We start from the raw sequence: 22,951 nt of genomic DNA, 5'->3' as shown, positions 1-22,951 counted from the left end.
ATCAATCAAACACTCACACCCAGTCAAAAGATCTGGGTTTAATCCATCACCGTTCTTTAGCCCACTCTGCCACCCCAGTTCAGACATGGCTATATGCAAATCAGTCTGACCCTGTGCCTCATGGGAACAGTCCAGCCCGAACTGCCAAGCTTGTTTCCGGTCCAGGGAAGACATGGCTTGGCAGTTTGGGCTGGACTGTTCCTGGGGTGGCAGAGTGGGCTAAAGAACTGTGATGGATTGCTCACTTTGCCACTGGATTCAAGCAAGCCAGGCTGAAGACGGCTGGAATGCCATAAACCGGTCCTCGGAAACTTGTTTCCGGTCCAGAGAAGACATGGCTTGGCAGTTCGGGCTGGACTGTTCCCATGAAGCACAGGGTCAGACTGATTTGCATATAGCCATGTCTGAACTGGGGTGGCAGAGTGGGCTAAAGAACGGTGATGGATTAAACCCACATCTTTTGACTGGGTGTGAGTGCTTGATTGATTCAGATGCTCCGTCCATCACCACCCCCTTTTGTACCGCTTTTGGCCGCCATAAGTGTGGCAGGGTATGCTCAGACGTGAGTCCCTTGCTCACTTTGCCACTGGATTCAAGCAAGCCCAGCTGAAGACGGCTGGAATGCCAGAAACCGGTCCTCGGAAGCTTGTTTCCGGTCCAGGGAAGAGATGGCTTGGCAGTTCGGGCTGGACTGTTCCCATGAGGCACAGGGTCAGACTGATTTGCATATAGCCATGTCTGAACTGGGGTGGCAGAGTGGGCTAAAGAACGGTGATGGATTAAACCCAGATATTTTGACTGGGTGTGAGTGTTTGATTGATTCAGATGCTCCGTCCATCACCACCCCCTTTTGTACCGCTCCCCTCTCATAACAGCATTTTCCAGAGGGGAAGGGTCTCCCATATTGTCACTCAAGGGAAGTTGTTCATCATTTCTTCTCCTTCACACCAGACCACTCCCTTCCTGCAGTTTGTGCTTCCATCTAGGAGGCGAAGGTCCTTACTTTGTGGTAAAAGGGTCAAAAGAAGTGGTGCTTGTAAAAAGAAGAGGTGCTTGTAGAAGAGAGAGGTGCTGGTTTCATCAAGTCTAAATATACTTTCGTTGCTGGTGACTGACAGAGTTCCCAGGGCAATACAGGAGGGAAGGCAAAACTCTGTCACTGGGTCATTTCTGTGATAAGTTACAAATCCCTTTGCTTGTGGTTTAAAGGACAACAAATTCTTGGACGTATTCATTTGCTGTTGTCTTAGCAGAATTGAAGTACTTCACCAACATTTTGGTACATAAATAACTTCAGACCGACTCAAGAGGATCCTAAGTTCAGAAAACTCTGGAATGGGCTGATTGTGAAAAAAATTACTTCATGTTAATATTCCACAAAGAATATTTGTTTGTATTTGTTTGTATATTGCTAGAATCGACCCCCGAAGGGGTATCTCTGCGCTCAAGCAGAACTGTGAGGAGAGGCAACATATTCCAATAGGATCAGCAGGGACTGAACAGGAAGGTCCTAAGCATCTTCCTGAACTGCAAATATTCAGAGCACTGTCTTAAGGGGAGTGGAAGCTCATTCCATAGGTGGGGCCCGAAATATGAGAGAGCTCCACCTCCTAATCTGGTCCTTTTCACTCGAGGTACCACCAAAAGGTGTTTAGCACCTGAGCATAGGGATCTGGGGGGAACATAAGGCAAAAACATTTCGGTGAGGTTGGAAGGGCCCAGATTAACCAGAGCCTTATGAATGTTTTGAATTTAATCCGCTGACTGATGGGGAACCAGTGTAATTTCACACACAAGAAGGGGAATGGACGGGGTCCGAGGTGCAACATTAAGGACCAGCCGTGCCGCCTTGTTCTGTACCACCAGCAGTCTGCAGAGCAAGGTATCACTCACTAAAATCAGCAGACCGTTGCAGTAGTCCAGGCAACTTAAAACCATTACCTGGACTAAGGTTTTACGGGCATAATCCGGAAGTAAGGGGAAGACTCGACGTAACAGACCGATTACAGTAAAGCAGGAACCTGCTATTTGGGTAACCTTTTCTTTCAGGCTAAGGTCACGGTCTAAGTGAATCCCCAGGTTTTTTACTTTGAGCTTGGGAGAGGGAAAGGGGTCCAGGTCCGTTGGCCACCAATCTGGAGTCCACAGGAGGGTACACTCTCTAAAAAGCATGATTTCAGTCTTTCCTACATTGCACTGGAGGAAAGTATTACACATCCAATGCGATATAGCTCTCATCCCATTAGAGAAGGCCAATTGCACCAAGGATGAAAATGTAATCAATGGGAAGAGAAGCTGGGTATTATCTGCATATGATATGGGGATAAAGCCATAAGTCCTCACGAGGTTGGCCCAGGGAGCAAAATAGATGTTAAAAAGAGTTGGGCGCAAACATGTGGTCTGAGGTACTCCCTTGGTCATATCCACCGAAACCGACTGATACGGGCCCAGATTAACAATCTGAGAGCGATCTGACAAGAAACTTTCCATCCAGGACAGGGCTGAATCTCTTAACCCAACTTCCTCCAATCTTCTGAGCAAGACACTATGGGAAACTGTGTCAAACGCAGTGGATAGGTCCAACAGCACCAGAATCATAGAATGGCTCTTATCTAGGGTCATTCTGATGTTATCCATTACTGTAAGTAATGCAGATTTGGTGCTGTATTTGGGCCTAAAACCAGACTGGGAATGATCTAAACACCCAGTCAGTTCGACATAGTTGGAAAGATGAGTGTTCACATGTTTCTCCATTATCTTGCTCTAGAAAGGAAGAAGTGAGATGGGATGGGGGTTAGAAAGGTCAGTCCACGGAATATTAGATTTCTTGCGGATAGGTCTAACCTGGGCAACCTTCCATTCCGGTGGAACATGGCCCTCTAAGAGAGAGAGATTGATTAGAGATTGGACCACGAGGGAGAGGTGATTATCAAAAGATGGAATGATTTTAGCTGTAATAAGATCCGTAGGGGATCCTGATTTTATCCTGTGGATCAGTTTCAGCCTCTACTAAGGTGACAGGGGGAAAAATCTCTAATATTTTCTGATTCACAGTTTCCAGAGTGTCCAAAGCCATAGTAATCTGCGATGGACCACCAGCTGCTGTGATTTTACCGTAGATGAGTTCAATCTTTTGGGCAAAGTATAGGGCGATGTCATCACACCGTTTTTGGGAGGGAATCTCCAAGCTTGCACATGCCTTGGGATTGGTGAGGGAATGAAGAATTTGATACAAAGTTTTTGAGGAGTTACCAGCCTGGGCTAACTGAGACATTATGTATGTTTTATGAGCTACCTTTATGTTTTTATGGTAGCTGGTCAGGGAGACACAGTACTTATCCCTATCCACCTCATTGTGTGAGGAGCACCATACTCTTTCCAGTTTCCTGCATAATTGTTTCTGAGTTCGCAAGAGGGGTGTGAACCAGGTTGCTTGCGGGAGATTAGATTGACTCAGAAAGGATTTTTGCGGCGCAATATGGTCAATGGCTGTTATGACCGCCGAATTGAATTTCGACAGTGCTTCCTCAATGTCGTCAGATGCCGAGTATTGGGGCTTTATAAATATACTTTGGAAGTTTTCTGCTGACACCTTCTGCCACTGCCTTCGTAGATATGGTACAGCTTGATTAGGAATTTTTGGGATTGGTTATCGAATTCAATAACTGAATGATCTGACCAGGTGAGTTGCTGAGGGGGTTTGTACTTGATCTTAGAGGAGGTAGAAAATAAGATGTCCAATGTATGACCAGCTATATGAGTCGGTCCCTCATTAAGCTGCAACAAACCTAGGAGAGATAGATCCGCCAGAAGTTTCTGAACATCTGGTTTGGAGTGGCATTCGCTATGGACATTGAAATCTCCTAATAATAAGAAATGATTTCCCCCATTCATGTGAGGAGCTAGAGATTCCACCAGTTGTAGGGAGAAGTCCAGTAGAGGTCCTGGGGGGGGGGGGGGGGGGGGGAGATTAGTGCCCCTTTCCAGCGCTCCTAAAGACCAACATCTCTACCGTCACATCGCAACGCTGGTCTAAACAGAGATGTTTATACAATCTCTATATACAATAGCAAGCCTCCCCCCCCCCCGGTTTTTATGGGCCAATCTAGTCTAAGCATTTTATATCCCTCTGGTATACCTAGAGTTATAGCAGGGACCGAGTGGGGTTTCAGCCATGTTTCAGTAAAAAAGCCTAGCTCAGGGTGGGCTGAAGCCACAAGGTCCCAGTCTTCAATTGAATGTTTTGGCAGACACCTGATGTTGCATAACATACAGTGGCTTGCTTGTGAAGGTGAATATTGCGGGCCTACGGGCAAAACAGGATGATCAGATTTGGCTACAATTAGTGAAGAACCATGATATAGTTGCCTTACAAGAAACTTGGACGAAAGGTAAAGTCTTTTGGGTAGATGGATTAATTTCCTTCTTTGTTGATGCCCAGAGCTCCATATCGGGAAGGGATAGAGGGGGTTTGCTATTTCTTGTCTCAGTTAAAATTGCAGGGAATGTTAGAGAAATCCCAGTTCTTCGCACTATTTTCAACTGGTGGAAATTTGCTCTGTAGACAAAAACAAGATTGTATTAATAAATTGTTATGACTCTATGCAGGGGGGACCCCCAAATTTTGTTTTAGATGGTTTATCTGCCTTTTTAACCAAATATATGTCAAAACAAACCACTTTTGTTCAGTTTATAATGATGGGTGATTTTAATGTTCATCTGTGTGAGTCCCATTGTCAGATTATTGATGATACCGGTCCTGATTATACTTCGCTGCCACACTTTGAACATAGCACTAAGGGTGTGGCAATGGAAAACCTGTTATCATCAAATGACCTATATGAACCAGGGTTTTCAGATCCTATAAACCGTGTGGTCACTTATAACGCAAGGGGCAGTGAATCGATTATCGATTATTTTTTTATGTCTTCAGGGCTCCTTCGTTATGTATTGTTTTATAATGCATTTGTAAGTGGGTTTAGTGACCACAACCCTGTGCTGTTGGTTCTGGACGCTCTCTCTGGTTTGCATAAAGGAGAACTAAGGGCTACCTCTACGAGGGACGTAAGGAGCAAAGATCAGGGGAGACGCCTCAAATGGTGTAAAGTCTGTCCAGAGGATTTCCATGGTCAAATTGTACAAGACATGTCAGTCGAAATTGAGAAATGTAGGGATGGAGAGAGGAGGGGGGGTGAGGTTGTGAGTGCCTTTGAAGCTATTTGTGCTAGAATAGAAAAAGAGCTTAGAGCTAAACCAGGGAGGGATTCTGCACCAGTATGTAGATGGTTTGACCGCTCTTGCTCACAGGCACATTCAGCTCTGCTGAAAGCTCTTAAACAATCCCCTAGAGACAGGTCTTTGGTGGCACAGTTAAGAAGAAAATATGCTTTGGTAGTTAAAATTCGGGAAAAAGCCATCAAAGATGAAGCATGGGATTCTTTAATGGATCCCATAACCCTTAAACATAGCTCCAAATTTTGGGCCACAATAAATAATCCCTTGTTCTCTAACACTAACAACTTGGATCTTGAAATTAATATCTCTGAAGCTGACTGGATCAACCATTTTTCCAATATATATGGTTCAAATGAAACAGTTGAGGCGTTTAAAATACCCCACTCCTTACCGTCTCCAACTAATTTAAATTTCAGTAAATCGGAAGTAGAGCTGGCAATTTTAGGCTCTGCTGCAAATAAAGCCCCGGGCCCAGATGGGGTACCCCTGGACCTACACAAACTTAACTCTGAGATGTGGGCTGAGATTTTAGCTAATGTTTTAACTGTGTGTATGAGGGGGGTCTGCCAAAAACGTGGGCTTGTTCTATTATTGTACCCATTTTTAAAAAGGGGCAAAGAACTGACCCTAAGTGTTTTCGACCAATTTCATTATTGGATTCTTCTATGAAGATTTTGGGCAAAGTCCTGCTAGCTAGAATTAACACCTGGTCCCTAGATAATGATATTTTAGTAGATGCTCAGTATGGGTTCCGTGCTGGTAGGGGGACTGAGGACCAATGCTTAAATCTTCATATGTTAATCTCGAAATACACATCTGTTAAAAAAGGGTCAATTTTTGTTGCTTTCATGGACCTGTCCACGGCTTTTGATTTGGTGAATAGAGCCCGGCTGTGGACTATGCTATTAAAGCTGGGTCTTGATCCTCCCCTTGTATATTTTTTGGCAGAACTACATAAGGACTTAAAAGCCTCAATTAGAATGGACCAAGATGGCAATTGCACTGCCTGGTTCAAATCCAGTAGGGGCGTGCAGCAGGGCTGCATCCTTGCTCCCATGCTATTCACTTTGTACATAAATTCACTTGAGGAGACTCTTTTAACTGCTACCTTGGATACTCCGCGTGCAGGGGACACTCGCATTCCTGTTCTCCTGTACGTGGATGACGCAGCTTTAATAGCTCGGACTCCCATAGGTTTGCAAAAACTTTTAAATGCTTTTAATGATTTTATGTTATCACTAGACTTAGTGATAAATAACTCTAAATCTCACGTCATGGCTTTTGGGGCTGGTAAAAATAACTCTAAACAGTTCTACTGCAATGGTGACGTTATCACTAATGTCAAAATTTTTACGTACCTGGGTGTAATTTTTGACACTAAGGGGAGCTGGGCTCCACAAATTGTAGCTAAAACTAAAACGGTCAGGAGCTCAGCCAACGCCATTTTACGTTTTTCTAGGAGACTGGGCGGGAAGCCAACGGGTGCTTTACTTAACCTGTACAGGGCGAAATCAGTAGCAATAGCCAGGTACGGCTCGGGTTTGTGGGGCCATGTAAATAGTGATTCTGTCCAAAGGGAAGAAAATAAGTTTCTGCGTTCCACCTTAGGGCTTCCCCAATCGACAGCCACGTTCTCAGTTCACCAGGAAGTTGGTCTTGGGTACATATCTGACATCCTTCAAATGGCCCCTATCTTGCTATGGATAAGGCTCTGGACCAATAATAACCTAGGTCTGAATCACAAAATATTGGTGGACTGTCTAAAATTGGACAATTACAAAAACATTACTTGGCTCTCATATATACAAAAGTGTTCTCTGGACCTGGGACATCCTGATATTTTTTGGGCCCCTCAGGGTCTAAAGAAATCGGATCTAGATTGGGTGAAGGTCAATTTTATTAAATCGAAAAATGTGGAGAGGGAGGAACGCCAATTACTTAAGCCCACGGTCAGAGCCCATTACCTGACTATTACCAGCCTTACTATCCAACCGTACCTTACCATTGTCAATATCCCCTTTCATAGGTGGCTCCTGGTTAAACATCGGTTTAACCAGATTTATACAGTTTTGTGTGATAGTCAAGGCTGGTACAAGGAGGAGGACGCCCCTGTCTGTAATTGCGATAATTTCTCTACGCAAAATAATATGCACTTTATGTTGTTTTGTAATTTTTACACTACGCCCAGACAGAAATACCTGGTACCATTACTGAAGGACAAAGCCTTCTACCAGGCTAAACCTGCCCTCCTGTATCTCCAATTATTGGACTCTGTGTTGGCTATGTTTAGCGTGGCCAATTATTTAGTTGCTGCTGTTAGGATCAGGAGGAGAAGACTTAAAAATGCAACACTAGGGTTTTGTATAGAAGACTGAAATGGAAATGTTGTTTATATCAAAAAATTCGTATTTTATTGAGTATTTACTCTTTTTATGATGTATTTTTACATACTGTATATTAATTATTTATTATCGATGTTTCCTCATATCATCTTTTTCACCACGAATATGTAAATAGCATTGATTGTTGATTACTGTATTTCCCCATGAATTTGCATTGCCCCCTTTTTTGATGTGATTGTAGAATGCTTTTATGATTTTTAACTAAATCGAATAAAGTGGTTTTGACTTGACTTGACTTGACTTGCTTGTGAAGGTGCTTGCTCCGAATTCACCAATGATATCAGTCCAGGTGTTAGGGGTTCATTTAAAGTGGGGCGGGAAGCCTGCCCATCAACGTTAAAAAAAGCTTCTACTCCCCGGGTGGTTGACCACCTGCCTTTGTGTTTCAATCCCAGGGTAGGCATTTAGGGTTGGTTACAGGCTGGCAGGAATGAGGGGTTGCTCACAATACTACAGACTTTGGAACTGTCCCCTCCATTCTAAAGCTATTTTACAACGCATTACACCATTATCCCTAAAGTTACAACCATGGTGTGTGCCCTTTACCAAAGCACTCTTTTCTCCCCTTGTTGGGGAAGGATACAGCATTTCCCTCTGAGATAGTCCACAGCATCAAGGGAGCCACACACAGCGGTGGTATGGGAATAGCGCCCCTTGTGAAAGCACTCCCCCTCCCCTTGTTGGGGAAGGATCCAGTATTTATGCCCTGGAGTCTCAGAGACATCTCTGAGAGAGTCCACAGCGTAAAGGGAGCCACGAACAGCGGAGGAGTGGGAATGACACCATTTCCACTGGGATCACAGCACTCCGAATGTCGGACATTGTTTATTCCTCGTCTCCTGGTTGCATTTCCTTCACCCCCCCACCTCTTTCCCTCTTTTCTTTCTTTGTCTATCTCCCATGCTCCTTTCCTCTCTCCCCTAAATCTCTCCTCTTGCTTGCTTTTCCCTTATGTATATGTTTTTAACTCATGTAACTACGCTCCAGCAACTTGTAACTATGCTCTGGAAACTGTGTAACTTGTAACTATGTAACTGGTAACTATGCTCTTACAAAATTCCACATGTGAAGCGCTCTGATACCTCCGGGTCTAGCCAGTTCTATATAAAACTTTTCAAATAATACATAAATAAATACAGGTAAAATCAAATACAGTTCACCTAGAAACCGGTGCTTAAGGTTGAAACTGTTCTTACTCTATTGATACTGAACTTGCTGTTATTACGCTGATACCTACGGGCCATGGAGACACAGGGATTGAGTTGCTGGTTCCTATGTATATGATTTGCTGTTGTGAATAATATTGTGTGTAACAATGCCTTAACTTTGATGCCACTGTATAACAAATGTACTTTTTTTAAAAACAGTCCACCTCTCTGAACGTAGCAAAAGAAAGGTTTTGCTTTATTATGCTAACTCCTATACCTCACAGAGATAGGTAGATAAAAAGGATTATATTAGACGTAGAGAAATATGAAAAAGCAAGAAAAAACTCTTTACAAATAAGATCAAGTATATCCAATTTTTATTGCTAATAGAGCATGCATGGAATGACAGTTACTTTCATGATAAGAGTTTTAGATGAAAGAAAAAACAAAAGGAGAGGATCCTATTTTCATTTAAAAAGGTTAAACTAAGATCATACAAATAAAAAGCAAAACATATTGAACCTTTGGAACTTGATAAATTCAGTCATTGAATTGAAGAAAAGTTTGAAATGTTATCCTAACTTTACTTACCAGCAAAGTACAAATCTCAAAAATAGATTTGTGATATCTCACGTGTTACAAAAAGCAAACTCGTCAAAGTTTGACTACCGGTAACACTAGTATGTTTCCATGTATGACCTGTAGAAATTGTTGTGACATCTTGAAAGCCAACATAGTGTTACAGCCACACTCTGGAGAAGCAGTAAATTGAGAAATGGTGTTAGATGTGCCACCACTTTTAATGTAAGGTAGATTCTTCCTTTGCTTACTATATGTTCAGATAAATGAAAGGAAAATCAAAGTACGTTTTGGAGAACATTAAAAACAAGATACATACAAACCATATTGAATCACCTGTGACTAATCATTTACATTAAGGGAAACACAATTGAGATCAATTTTGATTTCGAGGTTTGAAAATAATCGTGACAATTAAATTGGGTGAGAATAGTAGGTAAGGTACAATTCCCAAGAAAGTTGGTAAAAAAAATGTGATGTGTGGGTGGGTACTTATTTTAAAACAGTTTGAGATGACATTCAGAAGACATAAACATAATCAGAACAATGTGCTGACTGGAGCTTTAAAAAAAAAAATCCCATTGGGGCAGCTGTACTTTGTCTCTGTTGTCAAAAAAAAGCAATGCCTGCCCGGAATTTGATTAAAAGAAACCAGGGGCAGATTTACAACAAATTAACGCAGCACGTTGCAGCAAGTAATTTTGCTCTGCTGTGCTGCGTTAGTTTAGAAAGCACAGAGATGTGACATATTTTCAAAAATATGTCGCATCTCTGTGCTTCCCCTGCGCTGGCTCTCAAACTGCAGCCATGCGCCGGCGCAGGCACCTTTGCACCATGGTGCAAGGATGCCTGCGTCGTGGGGAGATTGTTTTTGTGCAGGAAGGGGCACCTTCCTGCACAAAAACAGTCACAAGAGGCTTTTTACTCTTTCTATTTGTGCTGTAGAATGCAGCACGCATTGAAAGAGGAACAAACGAGGAGAAATTAAAACATTTCTCTTCGTTGCTCCTCACTACCCCACCTCTAGGGCGGCGTAGCATTCACACGCATCTCCAGATTTACGATTTCTTGTAAATCTGGAGATGCGTCTTGTTCCTTGGGTGTTTTTTGGGAACACCCCCAGCAACACCCATGGAACGCCCCTTCCACGCACTGTGCTGCGTGTGAAGGGGCCATATTTACGAGGAGAGTAAAAGTCACGCAGGGTGGGGTTTCCTCTCCTTGTAAATATGGAGGAGCCCTCTGCGCCACCAGTAAGTCATGAAAGTGACGTAGTGGTGGAGCAGGGGGATTTTAAATCAGCCCCTTAATTTTTTAGAAATATTTCTGTCCTTCAAAAGTAGTTACTCACTTTTCTAAAAAATGCCCTTGTTTATAAAACACAGCTCAAAAAAAGTATCAGGTATTTAGGGCTTGTTAGAGGATGTACTGAAAAAGCTATTTGACTACACAATCAGCAGGCTGTTGAAACTCATACATGGAATTCATCAACATTAAAGGTGTGAAGACCAGGACTTCACTAACTTTTAAAGCTTTTTTCAATTCATCAATTACCATAAAGTTGTTAAGGTTTTAAGAATAATGAGGATGAAAAGTCTTACCAAATCCCCAACAATCAAACAGAAATTTCTCCAGCAAATGAAACTGTGTGGGGATGACAAGCTTGAGAATTTTGCTAAGTTTGCATTTTTGCAATCATTCCTAATCAGCATCTGAAATTATTTCGGATAATTGTTTGTTTTATTTTTAGATATCATTAAACTTACCTGTGGGTATTTGTAGACGCCCAAGAGCCTAGCAATGAGAGTTGTGGGGTCTGACGCTGCATCCCCCACAAAGGCGGCCAAGGGAGCTGAGCTTTGGCATCGGTAGTTCAGGATGGACTTTGGCTCCCCAGTCAGTATCCACAGGGTACCCTGCAAAGCCCTGGGTAGGGACAAGCATGTGTCAAAGATCACAAATCCAAGGGTGATGTTTGGCAGGATCAGTTGCTCGCGGTTTATTTCCTCGATGGTGAAAGCCAAGGCTTCAGCCCAAACCAAACTTGCCATGTAAAACCTGCAGAAAACAATTATGTAATTAGTTTAATATAGCCTGCCCAACAACATGTTACTAGCAGCCACTTCACTGCACCATATGTTTGTGGTAAAGGATGGCCAGATGCCCATCCTGTATTAAATAGTTTAAAAGTCACAGTTGGAAGGTGTGCTGGGAAATCCTAAATTCAATGGAAATAGCAGCATTTCAAGGAATCAGTGAAGAGAGACAAAAGAAATAGCTCATGTGCCAGCAGTGCAATCCTCTTTCATATATTCATATGCAGGTAGGTGTGCACAGACGCAGCAACACGTTTTCTATATATCAATAAACACAGGCAACATAATCTCAAGCTTGCTGTTATGATCTTTTTCTATTAGGCTACTTGCATATTTCGTTCTTCTAGAATTGTTGCATATCATGCAGAATGTTTAGGAAAAGTTGTAAGGATTGTTTTTGATGGCAATTATTTTCTACCTGCTGCCCTGAGGAATGCTTTGCTGATGTTGTGCTTCATCTTGTCATGGAGATGGGCTTTGCCTTTACGCTGTGTTAAGTTAGCATGAGCTTATTAGAAGTTTAAACGCCATTTTTCCTTTCTGCTGCTTTTGCACACGGCACATATTATTATAAATGTTTAGAGTCTAGCAGAATATTTTGCTTCACACGAGAATAATATGTTTTCCTATTGTATCAGCTTTGCCTGGTAAGCTATGTCTGAACAGTGAGTGCCGAAGCCTTCAAGGTTATTTCAACACATTGGTTGTTGTTCGGTCTGATCAGCGCACGTCCTAGACATAACACATATGCAGCTGTGGCCAACTCTGGTTTTGGCCCGTTTAGTAATGCACTGCACATGCATGCAAACACATTTTGAGAACATTTGCATGCAGAGAGCTGGTGTAGAAAATGATGTGATCCCTTTCTACTAGAACCAGAGGTATGGGGCTGCTCTTCTAAACCCAAAGAGACCTTCTGTAGATATAATATAATATACTAGCAAGGGAGGGTAAGATAGAGGTGTGATTTAGCCTTCTTTCCTTTAGCATTTTACCATGCTTTCACCCTTTGTATTTTATGGAATAGTAACTATGCTGATAACCTTGTTGCTTATAATATGTCTGCTTGTATTTGCTAAAATACTGCGCTTGAGAACACGGCATTAGAAATAAATATTTTAAACTTGCACGTGCTTCATTTACTCCTTGTTTTGGACTGGTATGATAGTATAACGAATGAGTGTTCATGTTTTCTACGTGACCTGAGGTGTTCTAAGTCCATGTTCTGGGTTGTCTAATCATTGGGGGTATGGAAGAACCAATGAGACACTGATTGCTAGTCTGGTAGTGGATTTTGGATACTAAGGTGAGTTTTGGTACACCCTAATTCACTGATGTTCCAAGTCTCTATTCACAGTTCTGTGTAGGAGCAGAATCCCTACGACATGGCGCCCAATCGTTGGTGGTCTTATTACATGACGCTTGAGTAGTACTTCATTCAGTCCCTAACCCCTTCGCTATTGTTTCCGGATAACAGTGCGGACAAACCTACCTATAGGTCTTTTCAAGCTTGAATCTTTTCAAACGGTTTCCTGTTGAATTGCTACCCAGTTGTGCTACACAGGTTTTTCTTTGTACCACTTTCTTACTGTGTCGTTTTGGCTGGCGTTGATATACCGCAACATAGTCGAATTGCTGTTTGCAATCATTTGGAGACTTATAACGTCGGATTAGAGGGCATGGCAGTTATCATGGTTGTGAGTGCGGAAGTAGCTTACCCTTTTGAGATTTTCTACTCATGGGTGAAATTCCCAGCTGTGAACTCAAATACTGGTGTGTATGACACGTATACTCCCACAGCCGTGTCTGCAGAATAAGTTCCGTATAGAACACGGGAAGTTCCGAATAAGGCTTGGCAGCAGCAAGTTTGGTTTAATGGCGCCCTACCCCACACTTTACTGACAAGCAGGTTACGTCCTTTGTCCATTGCAGGCGGTACTTGGCCTGTTTTGGCTGGGTTTACACCGCAATCTCAAGCAGGAGCTTGTTCCCTTGCAGATAAAAGACGGCTACATACAGTCGCAATTAGCGTTATTAGGTCGTTAGTACAATACATTACCCGCAATCTCCCGGGCGGGGCCCCGGGTGTTGCGGTGCTTCTGGCCGGACCGGGCGGAATCAAGCTTAGTCCCGTGATGGTGAACGCAGTAATGGGCAAGCGCCCCCAGAATAGGGAAGATTATCCTTTCTGGCTTGCCGAGAAGTTTGACCAGCTGGAAGCAGTATTTGCTAACACAACTCCTGTTGAAAAACACAGGATTCTGACAATTAGTTTGCCTTAAGACTTGATACCTGAAGCTGGTGACTGTGAGTCTTGGGGTAAGATTTTTGCGGCAGTGTATACGAGGTGCTTCGGCACTCCCTCAATGACTGTCTTTCCCTCGGTCATTAAACGTGTTTAAGATGAACACGGACTTGAGGCGGTGGTTGAATTGGGTATGCGGCTATGCAACAGTTTTGGCTTAGTTTCTGATCTCGTACTTGCTAATGTCAAGGGAGATGCGGTAATCTTTCAAGTGTCTAATGCTTTGAAGGCGGTTCCCGATGTCGATAAACCCAAACAGTTACCAAGAAATATTGTGGCGGCTTATACGACCGTGGGCCGCAATAGTTTGGGTGTCAAGCCATTCTCTTCTAAGGAGAAAAAGCAACCCCAAGGGCCGAAGTCAGAAACGGACGAACAGTCCAAGGCTAAGAAGCAAAATTGGCCAAAAAATAAAAAACAGGGCAAACAACAACAACAGAAGCTGGAGTCACGTCCTGAATCACCAGTGCCTGCATCTACAGAACGTGTTTATGACTTGGGCAATCACGCGACGATCAAATCACCTGATCGTTTTCAGGTTTCTGAACAACGCTCTCCTCGTTCTTTTCAGAAATCATCGGCCTCATCAACCGGTGGTGGAGGAGACGGCAGAGGTAGGGGTGGCCAGCAGGGATGCGACCAAACCCGCCTGAAAGACGGTAAAGGCAAGCAGGACGATTCCACACCGAAAAGACCCCAGTTTCAGAAAAAGAAAGTTGCCGCTTTAACAGCGAGATATGCCACAGATAGTGAGAACGCAGCTTCGGAATCTGACATGGGCTCTGACCTTGCTGGACAGCGCGGCGGAGATTACCATAGTACGAGAGGCCCTGCGTCCACTACTGAAGGTGACAGCGACTGACCGATATGTTGTTGTGGAGACTGCAGATACCAGAGTAGCTCCCCTGATAGACTTTATGAAATTGTCCTTTTGATTGAAGGTGACATACAACGTACCATAAAAGGGGTATTCTGGGAAAATCTTACAACTACCTATGACATTTTGTTAGCGGAGGCTGACTGGCCCCCACTTTTTGTTCTCGCAGCTCCAAGAGGGGAGGAGGAAATCCTCCCTAGTTTCACGCACACTGTCTCAAAGGAGCATGCGCTGAATTTTGCAGAAGAGTGGGCTAAAGCCCTTGCGCTGGCTCTGTACCGTACACACTGTGGTTGGGATAAGCTTTCTCCACACCACGAGATTCCCTTACGGTCTATGCCACAGCCTCAACCTCAAAATCCCATCCGACGTGAAGCTAAGGCTTCCGTTGCAGAAATCCTTGAACAATTGGAATATCAAGGTGTAATTGAAACTTGCGTGTCACCGATGATTAACCCACTTTTTACTGTGACCAAGCCAGACGGTTCGTACCGTTTGGTATTGGATTACCGGCATTTAAACTCACATTGCCGTATCTGTGCAGTACAGAATACCCACGGCTCTGCTTTAGTGGATGGTCTCGTGCGAAAACGGTTTAAAACGACACTTGACATATCCAACAGTTTTTTTGCCCACAATTTGGACGGACTGAGTTCTCAGTGGACCAGTTTTACCTGTGGCGGCAAACAGCGACAATTTAAATGCCTAGCGATGGGCTATAGAATAGTCCCGGTGTGTTTGCCGCCCGCATTGTCTCTCTCTTGGAGAGAGTTGATCAGGATGCGTGTTCGTATGTGGATGACATCTATCTCACAGACAACGAAATCTGGGCACATCTGTGTCGCGTTGACCGCATAATTTGTAACTTTGTGGACTTTGGTTACAAATTTAACTTTGCAAAGTCTCACATTGCAGAGTACACAGTGTTGTTCTTGGGCTATGAGCTCAACAATGAAGTTTGAGGATTGGCGCCTCACTTCCTGGAGAAATGCGCACAGCTGCGCGCTACTAGAACTCTGACAAAATGACAGTCCTTGCTGGGATTTTTGAATTTTGGGCGTACTTATATTCCTGAATATGCCCAGCGTATCAAGCCTTTGTATGCTTTGATACAACCTACTTTTACCAAATCGTGCTGGCTGCCTGAACATTCAGCCATTTTGCAATCTTTGCAGACTGATCTTCTAGAATCTAAATTCTTACTGACTCGTGATAACCACACCAACCTGGTGATAAGAATCATCCCTGGGGCAGTGGGTTTCACTTACCTTACTTTTAACAAGGGACACTCAGTACCTATTGCTTACAAGTCACACTTGCACACTTCAACAGAAATGCGGTTTTCCACAGTGGGAAAAGTTTTGACAGCAGTGCAAATGGTGATTCTTAAGGAACGTGCACTGTCGCAGGGAAAGCGCATGTTGGTTGTTACCCCGTATCCTGCCCTAGAGGCAGTGACGAAAGCCAGTGTACCAAATTCTAAAGCTTTGCACCCACGGTGGATACAATGGGCTGCATCATTGACATCTCCGGATGTCATGTTTATTTTTGATGCCTCCTTACAGTCGCAAGAGTTTTTGAAGTATGAGTTTGTTCATCCTGCGCCATTGACTATGCGTCCTTTGGAGGATTTCCATTGTATCATTTACTCTGATGGTTCAGCGCAAGTTGTGCATCGGTCTAAACACCCATACGTTTCAGCTTGCACCATTGTGGTGGGCACCATGGTGAATGATGAATTCAAGTCCAATGTCGTGCACACGCAGACTTTAGGGGACTGTACTGCACAATTGGCAGAGCTCCGTGCTCTGATCCTTGCATTGGAGTACGCAGATCCTAATGTGACGACTCTTATTGTGAGTGATTCTTATTACTGTGTCCAGTCTTACAACGAAAACCTGTTCTTTTGGATTCAGAATGATTTTCGTGATTACCAGGGTAGCAAAATAAAACATAAAATGATCTAGGTCCGAGTGGCTGAGCTTAAAGAGCAGTTGCCGCTCGTGTATGTAATTCACACTCTCGGTCATCAGTGCGTAGGAGTTCATGCAGTTGGCAATTCTTTGGCCGATGAGGCTGCTAAATCAGCAGTATCAACATGTTTGGTTGCAGCAGTTACACGTTCCAAAAGTAAGATTGATGATGACATCTTGGCAGCCATTGCTGCGACTGAGAAGGGAAGTAAATATCCTAAGGGATTCCCTTCGAAGTATTCGTACCAATTAAGTCCTGATAAAGTTCCTTATGTGAAAATACGGGACATTGGTGAAAGGTTAATTCCCAACGCGGACCGCAGATCAGTGCTTATTACAGCTGCCCATGAAGGTGTTGCGTCTGTGCATGTGGGCGTTTCGGCTACTGTATCTCAGTTACAACAATGTTTCTGGTGGCGGGGACTGTACAAACAGACGCGTGATTATGTCCTTCAATGTGACATTTGCCAGCAGATTAAACCTTCGACTGCTGCACGTCCACCCCAGACACAGTTGTACATTTCTAATAAACCACCTGGTTGTGTTTACTTAGATCACTGCGGTCCTTTTTCTTCTGATACTGCATATAAGTCTTAGTAGCAGTTGATTCATGCACACGCTTTGTGCGGGTGTGGCCACAACGCAGCGCTGATTCGCGAACTGTCATAAGAGACTTGCGTGTCTTTGTAGGGATTTTTGCCTGTGGTACCTTCCATTCGGATCAGGGTCCTACTTTCGCCTCTAAGGCGTATAAGGATGCCATGGCTTTCTTGGGGGTCCAAGTCAAGTTTTCGTCTCCATAAAGACCTGAGGGTAATAGTGTTGTGGAACAAATGAACTGTAATTTAAAGCAGTCTTTGACAGCTAGGGTTATAGGCACTGGCAGGAACTGGCTGGTCCACCTCAATAGCATGCAGCGTGACCATAATATTCTCCATAGAAGGTCTCTGGGTGGGCAGACCCCATACGAAATGCTCTTTGGTATCAAGATGTTTGTCCCGGACCTTGATGGTCTAGACTAGGCGGCTGTTGCTGCCTCCTTTGACGTAGATGAACATTGCAATGTTTTACAGGATCTACGAGAGACAGTCTTGCAAAGGAACATTTGCCCTGCACATCAGAAGCTGCGTTGCAGATTCCTGTAGTTGGCTGGCTACCCCAAGTTGGAGAACTAGTTCGGGAGAAGATCGAAAACAAGAAAGAATTTGGTCCCTCTTATCGAGCTCCAGTTCCAGTGCTTGGAGTGAAGGGCACAAGAACAGTCATTTTACCACCACTTCCAGGTCGTAAAGAACACAGGTATATCTCCATAGACAATGTCAAACTACACAGAGTGGCCGATTCTTCTTAGTATGACACCGGCGGTCTCATGTCCTTCGATTTTGAGAAATTCTCTTTTAGTCCCGACTTCTGATCCAAGGCTTGATGTTGTCCTCGAGATGCCTGCAGTTTCAAGTCCTTTACTGAGTTCACTGCCTGTACTCACCTTGATGAAACTGACTACACTTACCCCACTGACTTATCGATGCCTGATTTGCAAACTCGTTTGGCTACCGAATCAAGATTTACATTTGACACTGACTCTCACACATCAAAGACCCCTTCAAACATTTCTGTTTTTGGCAACACTGTTTAAAAAAAATGTTTGATTCCTCCTTGGACCTACATTTGGTTGGTGCTTTTTTCAATTTACCTATTCATGTCAATTGCCTTTGTGGTGTATTTTTTTCGACTTGTCAACGGACACTATGTCTAGGAGAGAACATGCATTCGACATATCAATGGAAATTGGCTCCCCATTCCTTGTGACACCGATTGAAGAGGGACCTGGCCTTTGTTAATATAACTGCTTGGCCTGTCTTAGATAGGATTGTATGGGATGCTGTTCGATTTCAAATCCATGGGCCCACTGAAGTTATAAATGTCCCTAATGTGCTTAGAGTTTCTATGGGGGATGTAGTTAAACAAAATATATGTTCTGATGATTGGGATGTTCAGGCCATAGGACTTTGTTTTCTTATTTGAAATATTATGCTGCCTTTGTTGCTGAAGATTTTGTATTTACAGTCTGCTAATTATGGTGATTTATATTGTTACCAACACTTTGGCAAGCACTACCTCCATAAAGCTAATACAAGGAGGAACACTGTTAATTATACACAATGGGAACAATGTCCAGCTCCTATGCAAGGCAGTTCCGCTTCCTTTTTGAAAAGGTTCACGTATTTTACCAATTTTAATCAGTCAAATCCCAATGCCTTTTATTTTAAGATGACTGAAAAGTCCACATACAAGGTTAGACTTACCGATACAAAATTACTGTATTCAAAGTCCTTTCTAGACGAGTTAGCTGTTGGGGGCTACGAGTTGTGGAAGGATACCATTGACCTTAAATCAGTTTGGGGTTCCAAGGGCTGGCAAGTGTGAGGCACTGAGGCTGTGCACTGTGCTTGCCTCATCCCGAACCATATGTTGTTTTTGAATGCCTCAATTTCACAGCCAACTTGCTTTGGATTGGCTACTACTAAAAGATTAAATGCTCCTTCTTTTCCTGATTTAGAAGAATATTCCGGTTGGAATAATGCCACTACATTTTCGATCAGAGAGATACAAGCATTGTTGCTAAATTCTTACTTTAACATATCCAGTTTGGATCCCAAGGGCTGGTTGCTCTGGCACAGAAGTGCTGACTCTTGCCAGCTTTGTTTTCTGGGTTTGGTTCATGGCTTTACACAGGTCAGGGTGGATCCCCGTTTTGAAAGTGGCCATTCTGTGAGTACCTATTCGTTAGGCAAATTATTTCAGAATTGGCTCAAACATTCTACCTTGGTGTCAGTTCAACTTTATTTGTCTAAACTGAGTGACGATGTTGATCTGAATGATTTTATTAAGGGCCCGGATAGTGGCAGATCTAAAAGATGGATATATGCTATTTACAACGAAGTCTGGAAAACTTCCCAGATTGAGGCGGCTACCTGCATTGGAGGTATAGATCAGGCTAATTTAGAAAAAATGCTAGTAGTTGTGGATAATAGCATAAACACCCTCTCTTCCCGCATTTACACGTTAGACAATATTGTATCATCTGTTGTAGATATTGTGCAGGATGAGGTGTCTGTTTTGTACCATGGTCAAAATCAATTGCGTTCCATTATGCAGTTTGCATGGACCTTGCAGACCCTGAAGGCTGGAAAGGTACCCTGGCATTACATGAACACGTCATCATTGTTTGCCCCATTTAATTTGACTGACAAGCAGCGTTTACTGTCAATGAAAGATGCATCCGTTTCTATGTTACACATTGAGAGGTTGGAGCATTTACCGTTTTCAGTGGCTGAAGCCAATTCGGCAACGTGGCTTATCCACGGGTTAATCACTCTCCCGTTTCCTCTGTTCAAGTTCGAAGGGTGTATGAAGTACTTTGCAATTGGTAGATATGAGCCGCTTGGAAGTGCTTATCTCCATGAAGCTTGGTCGCTTCCATTTACCTATAGATGCCTTAGGGAGGGTAAGGAAGTTTATTTGAATGGTGAAGAATGCACTGCAACACCAGACCACTCATTGATTTGTAGACATATCCAATTACATGGCTCTTGCAATCAGAATGACCCTAATTTGGCCTGTATTTTGAAAGGTACACCTGTGCCTGCTATCGTACCCACATTCACATTACTGGCAAACGGGAGTTATTTACTTTTAAATAATGAGAATTGTTGTGGGTTGGTAGCAGGAATTGCTTATGTCGTTACCGTCAGTGAGCATGTGGTTTGCTGTAAAAATGTACTGTATCCTCCTCCACATGGAAAGCTCGATGTTTCCATCTGGCCTAAAATTCCGACCTTGAAAGCAGAGTTCAACAAGATGAGTCGCATAAGAGCGCTATTGTCCCAGAAGGAAGTTGCCCTCACATCTGCCTGTGAAACATTTGTTCTTTACGTGGCAAACACCCGCACAGAAGTGCATGCTTTATTGAATACTGATTTGCCCTTGCATTTCGGTGAGTTAATTCACACTATCTTTAATGCATCCTCCATCATTGGCCTGGCGCACTTTTTTAAAGCTCTAAGCAGTGGCCTTGTGACTTCTTTTCAAACTATATTTGGTGTGTTACCAGCATTTTTTCATTCTATTTTTTCCAGCCTGTTTGGTGGATTTCCCTTACTGCTGGCTCTGACTGCAGGTGTGCTGTTACTGTTTTGTTTGTTTCAAAATGGATGCGCATCCTGTGTTGCAGGGAGAACTGTCACGGCTGGGGCTGCTTCGCAACCGAATGCTTGAGTACTATGGAGCGCTGCCTTTTGCTACCTTGAGTGCGGCTTATGGATTATCATTTCGATTTTTCTATTTTACATACGTCCAGCCTGTCTTTCATTGCCTGAGTTGCGACTTTGACTGGGCCCTGGATTTGTGTCTCTGCAATACGGTGTCTCCTGATGCGTATTATGATCAGCTTCTGATCCCCTTAGTTGCTCATGAACTGCTTTGTTCTGGCGGAGGGATTATGGCCTTTGCAGCGATGTATGGAGTTCTGGGTCGTTGGAATATGTTCGCAGCGGCGCAAGATTTCTTGGCACACAGCTTCGTTGAAAACCCACAGAGTTGTCGTCTGATGGTGCTAGAGGCTCCAGTAATTGAGGAACATGTATGCTCTTTCCCTTTGTTAAATTGGATGGCCGAAATATTTTCGGATGAGAACAGTGACTTCCTGTTGGAGACTGTTGCTGCATATTTTGCATATTCATTATTAGGATGAGATGTGTCTTCGCCTCTCTCTTCCATAACCGACATCGGATATTTTTTTATATTTTTTTTAATTAATTTTTGTCTGCCCAGACCTATTGACTTCACTATGTCCAATGGCTAAGTTTTTTTTAGGTTGAACTATTACCGAACTATAAAAACATTTGTTCCCCCTTGTGCAAATTTGACACTGGGTCTGTCTATTGTTCTTGAACTCTGCATTCCTAAATTTGCCCTTATCTTATCTTATCCGTGATCGGATCAAGGGAGGGTGTCATGGAGATGGGCTTTGCTTTACACTGTGTTAAGTTAACATGAGCTCATTAGAGGTTTAAACGCCATTTTTCCTTTCTGCTGCTTTTGCACATGGCACATATTATTATAAATGTTTAGAGTCTAGCAGAATATTTTGCTTCACACGAGAATAATATGTTTTCCTATTGTATCAGCTTTACTTGGTAAGCTATGTCTGAACAGTGAGTGCTGAGGCCTGCATGGTTATTTCAACACAGTGGTTGTTGTTCGGTCTGATCAGCGCATGTCCTAGACAAAACACATATGCAGCTGTGGCCAACTCTGGTTTTGGCTGGTTTAATAATGCACTGCGCAGAGCATGCAAACCCATTTGGAGAACATTTGCATGCAGAGAGCTGGTGTAGAAAATGATGTGATCCCTTTCTACTAGAACCAGAGGTATGGGGCTGCCCTTCTAAACCCAAAGAGACCTTCTGTAGATATAATATAATATACTAGCAAGGAAGGGTAAGATAGAGGTGCGATTTAGCCTTCTTCCCTTTAGCATTTTACCATGCTTTCACCCTTTGTTTTTTTGGAATAGTAACTATGCTGATAACCTTGTTGCTTATAATACGGCTGCTTGTATTAGCTAAAATACTGCGCTTGAGAACACAGCATTAGAAATAAATATTTCAAACTTGCATGTGTCTTCATTTACTCCTCGTTTTGGACTGGTATGATAGTATAACGAAAGAGTGTTCATGTGTTCTACATTACCTGAGGTGTTCTAAGTCCATGTTCTGGGTTGTCTAATCATTGGGGGTATGGAAGAACCAATGAGACACTTATTGCTAGTCTGGTAGGGGATTTTGGATACTAAAGTCGTTTTGGTACACCCTAATTCACTGAGGTTCCAAGTCTCTATGCACAGTTCTGTGTAGGAGCAGAATCCCTGCGATAATCTCATTAAAAATCCTCTTGTACAACCACTACGCTTGGATTGACTGTACACATGTAGCAATGAGTATAGGCATCTGCACACGGGACTCACAACACACCATTGCCATCGCTTTTGGGGTAGTCAGCTCGTATTGGAGTGAGCAGTAGTGATAATTCTATCTATTTGCTAACTCTCACATATTCCTATTTAATAACTCACAGCAATCTCTCAGCAGCAGAATTATATTCCGTGTAACAGCTCACTCTCTAAAAATCATTGTTCATTCATTTGTAACTGTGCAACACAACAGCAAAGTGGTGTTCTTCAATGTGATTAAAGCTATGATTGTTCATCAGATCAGAGGTAAAGTGCTCTCCTGTATTGCATTTCACCTGGTGGCACCATGCAATATGCGTTCC

The 22,951-nt window shown here is 43.2% G+C and overlaps 2 protein-coding genes across 2 annotated transcripts in view; one reads left to right on the top strand and one right to left on the bottom strand.

The window, feature by feature from the left end:
• Positions 1-16,368, bottom strand: part of LOC147678446 (extracellular calcium-sensing receptor-like) — a 78,842-nt gene extending 62,474 nt beyond the window's left edge. Inside the window, exons 1-2 of the mRNA XM_086945632.1 lie at positions 16,337-16,368; positions 11,131-11,422 (exon numbers count right to left, since the gene is read on the bottom strand). Of these exons, the coding sequence (XP_086801758.1) occupies positions 11,131-11,422; positions 16,337-16,368 (324 nt within the window). The remainder of the gene's footprint in view (positions 1-11,130; positions 11,423-16,336) is intronic.
• Positions 16,369-19,768: 3,400 nt separating this feature from the next.
• Positions 19,769-20,893, top strand: LOC147678445 (uncharacterized). The gene has a single exon (XM_086945631.1). The coding sequence runs from the start codon at positions 19,769-19,771 to the stop codon at positions 20,891-20,893; it is 1,125 nt and encodes a 374-aa protein (XP_086801757.1).
• Positions 20,894-22,951: the final 2,058 nt, after the last annotated feature.

The sequence above is a fragment of the Lissotriton vulgaris genome, chromosome 12 (genome assembly GCF_964263255.1).
Source record: "Lissotriton vulgaris chromosome 12, aLisVul1.2, whole genome shotgun sequence".
Lineage (NCBI taxonomy): Eukaryota > Metazoa > Chordata > Amphibia > Caudata > Salamandridae > Lissotriton > Lissotriton vulgaris.
The sequence above is the reverse complement of the archived record's forward strand: the minus strand, read 5'-3'. Positions and strand labels throughout refer to the sequence as shown.